At 47.3% G+C, this 8,352-nt stretch overlaps 1 protein-coding gene across 1 annotated transcript in view; it reads left to right on the forward strand.

Annotated features, from left to right (window-relative positions):
• The window catches only part of Col6a3 (collagen type VI alpha 3 chain), an 86,205-nt gene that overhangs the window by 28,559 nt on the left and 49,294 nt on the right, over positions 1 to 8,352 (forward strand). Inside the window, 3 exon segments of the mRNA XM_029558924.1 lie at positions 1,476 to 2,060; positions 4,615 to 5,214; positions 6,482 to 7,054. Coding sequence (XP_029414784.1) covers positions 1,476 to 2,060; positions 4,615 to 5,214; positions 6,482 to 7,054 — 1,758 coding nt within the window.

Consider the following 8,352-nt stretch of genomic DNA (forward strand, 5'->3'; position numbering starts at 1 on the left):
AATAAACACACACACACATATAGGACACAGATATGCTGTACTGTAGAATATACTGGTGCACACATCCCTATGGCATAAAGGTATGAGTAGTCCATTAGATGATTATGTATTAGATTTATTTGCAAAGACATTCCAAACTGAAATAAAAAAGAAACAAGGAGTTCTAAACAGAAGGAGAGGCCAGTCCCCACACAGATGCTCCATAATCATGCCTGTAGCATAGGGAAGAAGGGCTGGGAGACGCTCCACAGACACGGCCGCAGCAGCAGGTAATGGGGCACCTGCATTAAAGATGCACACACTCACATGCCTCCTGGCAGAACACAGGTCTCCCTTTGATGTTGAGAGTATTCAAGGAGGCACAGCTGTCCAAAGCCATTCCAAGACCAGTGATTCTGACGTGGAGTTCCCAGCCTCTGGTCCCTGTGATGAGGAATAACCTGTGTTTTGGAATGCATCACAAGACGTGGTTCTCACTCTTAGAAAGGCTTTCCTTGCTTTTTATTACTAACCTTCTTCCTTCTGATGGGTATTACAAAATCAGCTTTTCACACCAGACCTCTGATGCAGGCATGCACGGGGGCCTTTGTGTAAACACACTCTCTCTGGTTCAGCCCACTGGGAATTTTTATATCTAGGAGCATTGAAGTATCTATAATGGGCACAGAAGTTTAGTAGAAACCTTGTTCCCATTCCTTGGGCAAGTGGCCACACATTCTGAGACAGCAGCTGGGTGCAGGTCACAACTACTGCATGTTATCTGGCTGAGGTATTTGTTTGGTGGTTTGTCTAAGTCATCCCAGGCATAGTGTGTCACTGAGGACCGTTACCGCCCATGGCTCTGAAGTAAAAAAAAAAAAAGAAAAAAACTTATGATGGTACTTTACTTGCTGGGGTGGATGGTGATTTCCTTCTCCAAGTTTTATGGCAAGCCATTTAAAAGAAAAAAAAGCCTGCCAAAGGAAGCTGTGGGATAACTGCCCCTGAGAATTTGTGCTTGGCAGTGTGTGAGTCGGAAATCAGGTTTGTGACAGCTCTCTGAGCAGACTTGGGCTTCTTATCCAATCTGTGGCCATGTTTGTAGTTCTGAAGGCTGAATGGCCTTTTCAGTGGTGATGGATGATCAGGTAGCCACTAAAATGAAACTTGTTTCAATGCAGTTATTTTGTTAAAAGCATTATGAGTAGGCAGGGTAGGAGGAGAGCTAGTTCCCCACGTGGCACAAGGTGCCTGGAATGGGCACAGAAGTCTAGTTGTGACCTTGTTCCCATCCCTTGGGCAGGCTGTGCACATTCTGAGACAGCAGATGGGCACAGCAGGAAAGGATGCAAATGTCACTCATGTGTGTGACGGTTTGCCCTGTGTCACACTGACCGCAGCGAACAGAGTGTCCCATGCATAGAGTGGGCTTTGTAGTCACTGTTGAATGAGATTGCCACGGCCTTTCTCCTGACCTTTAACGTTGCTATCTACAGTTGTGGAAGTCAACAAGAGGGACATAGTCTTCCTGGTGGATGGCTCTTCTAGCCTGGGGCAGGCCAACTTCAATGCCATTCGAGACTTCATTACCAGAGTCGTCCAGAGGCTGGAGATTGGACAGGACCTTATCCAGGTGTCAGTGGCTCAGTATGCAGATACTGTCAAGCCAGAGTTCTATTTAAATACCTACCCCGGCAAAAAGGAGGTCATAACTGCCGTGCGAAGGATGAAGGCCCTGGAAGGCCCAGCCTTGTACACGGGCTCCGCTCTAGACTTCGTTCGCAACAACCTGTTCATTAGCTCCGCTGGCCACCGGGCTGCTGACGGTGTTCCTAAGCTCCTGGTGCTGATCACCGGCGGTAAGTCCTTCGATGGGGTCAGCCAGCCTGCCCAGGAGCTGAAGCAGAGCAGCATCATGGCCTTCGCCATCGGCAACAGGGCCACCGACCCGGCCGAGCTGGAAGAGATCGCTTTTGACAGTTCCCTGGTCTTCATTACCACCGAGTTCCGCCCTGCTCCTTTGCAAAGCATGCTACCCAGCCTGCTGGCACCCCTCAGGACCCTCACCGGAACCACTGAAGGTATGGGGACTGTGGTTCACACATGTAGGAAGGGGGCCTGCAGGAAGGACCCTCCAGAAAGACCCAGTAATGTACTGATGTTTAGGTAGTAGACAGCCACACCAAATGTTTATTTCAGGTTTGATATTTTTCCCCCCAAAGGTCGAGAACCGTAGAGTTGAAAATGCCATACTGTAAACCTTCTTGATCTTAAACTCTAGGCCACCTGTCTGCGCAGCTTCTGTCCAAAGAGGTCGCTCTCCAACCTTGGGTTGGGACTTCTTTTGTTTCCACTGGTGACCCTTCCCAGACTCTCCCTACCACCAAGGAACTTCTTTCCTGAGCTGACAGCATCTCTACTGATGGGGAATGGAGTGCTCTCAGTGTTTAACCCCTCTTTCCTCTCTTTATAAGGGGTTTCCTTCAAGGGGAAAGCATGTTGCACGGATGGGTATGAAGACCAATCCCATGGTCCTTCAAATCCCTCATTTAATATGATTGGCAGTGCAGCGCTAGTCCTAAGGGCTCGGTAAAGCTTTCTGGGTCTGTGAATTGTATAAACGCAACCCGCCGTCCTCAATGAAGAGAAGATGAATATCTCAGAACCCAGCTTGCCTGCCTCACAGACCACATAACAGCAGAACTGCTTGGTGCATGAGCTTACCTCATGGGTGCCTGCTTGCTCCTCTGAACCCCTGATCTTGGAAGTTCTAACTCTCTCTTTCTCTCTCTCTCCCCTGCTTTTAAACCTCTAAGCTACTCTTTGATAATTAAAGTTAAATTTGATAAATATAGGATCCAATTAGTCTAAATTACAGTGAGTTATCGGAGAAAAAATAGAAACTATGGTTTTTAAAAATATTTTATTATATTTTTATTTTATGTGTTTGAGTATATTGCCTGCATGTATGTAAGTGCACCCATGTTGTGCAATGTCTGAAGAGGCCAGAAGAGGGCTTTAGATCCATTGAAACTGGAGTTATGGACAGTTGTTAGCTGCCATGTAGGTGCTGGGAATCGAACCTGAGTCCTCTGCAAGAGCAGTCAGTGCTCTTAACTGCTGAGCATCTCTCCAGCCTGAAACTGTGGTTTTTAAAGGCACAGGCTAAATGTGCCTGGGAGATAAAACACCTGCCCTTCAGCATCCATGATGGATTGGTCTATCCACCTGTCGATACAGCAATCTCTGGATGCTCAAGTCCCTTGTTTAAGGTGGGGTAGTGCTTGCATATAATCTGTGTAACCCTCCTATGTGGCCTTCATCAGCTCCGCATTATTCATAGTGCCTAAAATCCTGCCAACACCATGCAGATAGCATGCTGCTGTGTTACATGAGGATATCGACAAGGGACAAAATCTGCTCATGTTCGGTTTATAGAGATTTTTTCAAATATTTTGAGCCTTGGTTGATTGAGTCCACTGATGTGGAGCTCACACATCACCCTTTAATTCTTCATGCATGTAACCTTGGCTGAGTACAGCAGATGGTGTCTGTGTTTTATTAGTTACCTACTGTATTAGTTACTTTTCTGATTACTGTGACAAAATACCCGACTGGAGCAACTTAGCGAAGCAGGTGTTGGCTTTGGCTCACAGTCCGTCATGGTGTGTGAGGCGTGGTGGCAGGAATGTGAGGTAGCTGGCCGTATTTACAGTCAGGAAGCAGATTGGGAGACGAACATTGGTGCTCAGCTGTCTCTATTTTGTTCATTCAGCCCAGCCCACGGAATGACATTACCTACATTTTGGGTGGGTCTTTCCCACCTCAGTTAACCCAGTCTCAAAACTCCCTCATAGACAGGCCCAAAGGTTTGTCTCCTGGGTGATTCTAGATCCTGCCAAGTTGGCATCGATATTAACTATCACATCTACGATCCTGCCATACCACCTTGAAGGATCTGCCCACCAGTACAATGACCCCAGTAGGATAGGGGACCAGCAGAGAATGCCAGGGGGTTATCTGAGAGGACTCCAGGTGAGGACCACTGGCTTTTTCCTTTGAGACAGAGTCTCCCTGGAGCCCTAATTGGCCCAGAACTCACTACGTAGACCAGGCTGGCTTTGATCTCACAGAGATCTGCTGCCTCTGAACCACTGGCTTTGACTTGCTGGTTGTTTTAAGGAGGATGTGTTCCCAGGTCCATGTGGGCTCACTGCTCCTAAGCTATGGCTGGGAGAAAGAGTCCTGTACCCAGAGGACCCAGGCATGCAAGCGACCACTGGGACCCCAGTCCTGGAGACAGTGGAACTGAAAGGCCAGCACCCATGTGGAGTTCAGTTGCAGGGAGAGACTGTGTGTCTGGGATTCTGGTAATTGTTGTTTGCACACGCTCTAACTGGCATGTTGTCTCTGTGAGCCCCTTAGTTTCTTACACTTGGCTATCAGTGTGCCTTCCAAGTCCCAGTCACCACAAGAGGAAAATATGCAGCCGCCGCCATGTTTTGCTAGAAGATAATGCTCTGTCACGCTGACCTGCTCTATGTTCCGAGTGTTGGCATGTGTGCCCCGTCACGGACACACATGAGAAGCCTTCGTGGTTGTGTGTCTCACTGTGTTTTCTGTGCTTCACTGCAGTTCACGTAAACAAAAGGGATATCATCTTCCTTTTGGACGGATCTGTCAACGTTGGAAAAACCAATTTCCCTTATGTGCGTGACTTTGTAATGAACCTAGTTAACAGCCTTGATGTTGGAAGTGACAATATCCGTGTTGGTTTAGTGCAATTTAGTGACACTCCGGTCACGGAGTTCTCATTAGACACTTACCAGACCAAGTCAGAGCTGCTTGCTCACCTGAGGCGCTTGCAACTCAAGGGGGGCTCGGGCCTGAACACGGGCTCAGCCCTAAGCTATGTCCATGCCAACCACTTCACGGAGGCAGGCGGCAGCAGGACCCAGGAACACGTGCCTCAGTTACTGCTCCTGCTCACGGCTGGGCGTTCTGAGGATGCCTATCTGCAAGCTGCTAATTCCCTGGCACGTGCAGGTGTGCTGACCTTCTGTGTGGGGGCCAGCCAGGCGGATAAAGCTGAGCTCGAGCAGATTGCTTTTAACCCGAGCCTGGTGTATCTCATGGATGATTTCAGCTCCCTACCAGCTTTGCCTCAGCAGCTGATTCAGCCCCTAACCACATATGTTAGTGGAGGTGTGGAGGAAGTTCCACTCGCCCAGCCAGGTAAACTCCCAGGGATGTGGGCCCTTCTCCTTCCTCAGATGCCTCCCTGGCAGCAGTAGCCAGTTGGAAGCCCCGAGCCTCTCCCCTGTAGAAGGACAGCGGGCTCACTTTGGTTGGACTGGTTGAAGACACCGTACCAGCAAGTTAAGATTCTAAAGGGTATTCACTGTGAAAGTCTAGAAAGCCATGCTATGTTCATGTCATCTCACATTTATTCAGAAGCCAGTGCGCACTCTAGAGAGAAAATCCAGGGGGGAAGGTGGGGGAGAAAAAGAGGAGGTGAGGGGAAAGAGATGGGGGGAGGGAGGGGGAGAGGAAAGGAGGGAGGGAGGGAGATTCTCTCATACATAAGAATGCTTTGGCATCTTTTAAAATTTGAAGTTCCTTTACATGACAGTTTACATTCAGACTCTACTATTTAAAAAGGCACCTATAGGGCTGGAGAGACAGCTTAGAAGTTAAGAGCACTGGCTGCTCTTTCAGGACTGGGTTCAGTTCCCAGCACCTACATGGTGGCTAATAACCATATGTAACTCCAGGTTCTAGGGGATCTATCTGATGCCCTCTTCCAGCCTTCGTGGGTATTGCATGCATGGGCGTACTGACATTCAAGCAGGCAAAACTCTCCTACACATACAAAGAAAAATAAATAAATAAAAAATTAGAACCACTTGCATCTTCATGCAATAATAAGTCTGGATTCTTATTACTGTGGCCAATCATTACTATTATAGTGATGGATGCACATGATCTACCAGCTTGCTGACTTCACATGCATGGGTGACAAGTTGGAAGTGTTATCAGAGGCCTGAAAGGCACTATTTTGGGTCTTAATTCATGACCTCAAAGTTACTGAAAACACGATAGAGTTTGAGAAGACACAGGACAACCCAGTTATCCATGGATAGTTGATCTATAACCAGTCTCTGTCACTGGAGTTGGAGCTCCACGTTTAGCAGAAGTATTAGCAGGAGCCTAGTTTGGATAGTTTTATTTGTGACAACATGAAAACACCACCTGTTCTTCCAGTGAGCCCTGGTGCAAGAACAGAGCTCGCAGCCTTTGCAGTGGCTCAGTGCTGTCCCATTACGGTGCACCCCACTATTCTTGAACAGCACATCACACAGCATCGCCTGTTCTGCTTTCTTGCTGGTACAGTGATCTCAGATGAGTCTCATGAGCTCCCATGCCATGTGGTGGTGCTAGGCTGAGTCTGCTTGCTGTCAACATCACGTCACTCACTGTGTCCCATCTACTTTCCTTGTAGAGAGCAAGCGAGACATTCTTTTCCTCTTTGATGGCTCAGCTAATGTCATGGGCCAGTTCCCCGTTGTCCGAGACTTTCTCTATAAGATCATTGAGGAGCTGGATGTGAAGCCAGATGGGACCCGGATAGCAGTGGCTCAGTTCAGTGATGACGTCAGGTTGGAGTCCCGCTTCAGTGAGCACATGAGTAAGGCTGAGATCCTGAATCTTGTGAAGAGGATGAAGATCAAGACGGGCCGATCCCTCAACCTCGGCTACGCCTTAGACTATGCGCAGAAGAACATCTTTGTGAAGTCAACTGGCAGCCGCATTGATGATGGCGTGCTGCAATTCCTGGTGCTGCTGGTTGCTGGAAGGTCATCAGACGATGTGGACGGGCCGGCCGGTTCCCTGAAACAGAGTGGAATAGTGCCGTTCATCTTCCAAGCCAAGAATGCTGACCCTGCAGAGCTGGAGAAGATTGTGCCATCTCCTGCGTTCATCCTGACTGCGGAGTCGCTGCCCAAGATTGGGGACCTCCAGCCACAGATTGTGAACCTTCTGAAATCAGTGCAGAGTGGAGGGCCTGTTTCAGGTACGATGCAGCAACACGGGGGCCCCTATAGCCCAGATTTCTAGGTCAAGTTGAGTAGAGACTGCTGGCTCCAGGTTCTCAGGTGCAAGCTCCCCCAGGGCTTAGAGGGAACATGGAAACTGACAGGTGGTTTCCATGTGAACAAAATAATATCAGTTTTATGTTTTCTCTTCGATTGTCTAATGGCTTTCATGCAAAACAGAAGGATTTTATGATAAGATACATTATAGAGGCTTAGAGATCAGAGTCTACACCTTTAAAACTTTAGCATGTAGCAAATAAAAGTCGTATTCAAGGAGCGCATTAGAACTAAAACAGCCTCCACCTTCATGTCCCCCCAGAGCCTTTGTTCTAACTGGGTATCACTTACATTATTAAAAATTAAAGGCATTAGAGAAGGCAGATAAATTCTCATCATAAAGGCCTCATTAAAATGTCCAACTGCTAATTTAGACTTTCATGAGTTGGTGTTTAACCTCTTATTTGGTGATGCAAATGAATCTATATAATAACTTTATATAATATAGAAAGCGTATATACATATATATGCTTATCATGTATTTCTTTTGATTGGAAACAGACTCTAGAGCATCTCTGCTGGTAAGAGGGTTCTTTTACGGTTAGTTTGGGGTAGTGGCTCTGATAGCTGGGTCATGTTCCCTCCCACTGGATCCTCTTGTACCTTTTGGTAATGCCTCACACCTCTTATCTGTGAGATGCTCTGCTATTTCATGTCCCCCCCCACCCAACTCCCAATTTTTTTCTTTTCTTGAGTGCACCTTTAAAAGTTAACAATTCCTATTATCTATCTATCTATCTATCTATCTATCTATCTATCTATCTATCTATCTATCTATCTATATCTATCATCTATCTATCTATCTATATCTATCCATCCATCATCTATCTATCATCTATCTATCTATCCTATCTATCTATCTAATCTATCTATCATCTATTTATGTGCACGTTTATGGACACATACGAGTTACAGTGCATGTGTGGAGGTCAGAGGAAAACTTTAAGGAAGCGGTTGTTTCCTGCCACCATGTGGAGACCTGGGATTGAACTCAGTTGTATTGAACTAGGTTGTTGGGCTCAGTGGCTGTGGGAGACAGGCTTGAGCCTAGGGTGAAAGTCTTATTGACAGCCATATAGCAGGCCTGAGGCAACAGCTCGAACGATGGAGCCACAAGGAACGCCTTGTGACATTTTGCTCCCATTGGCAGATCATGAGACTGATGCCTAGAGCTCGCCACTCCCTAATCACCACCCTTGGATACCTCACCTTTAAACTA

The sequence above is a fragment of the Nannospalax galili genome, unplaced genomic scaffold (assembly GCF_000622305.1).
Source record: "Nannospalax galili isolate Female #2095 unplaced genomic scaffold, S.galili_v1.0 scaffold149, whole genome shotgun sequence".
Lineage (NCBI taxonomy): Eukaryota > Metazoa > Chordata > Mammalia > Rodentia > Spalacidae > Nannospalax > Nannospalax galili.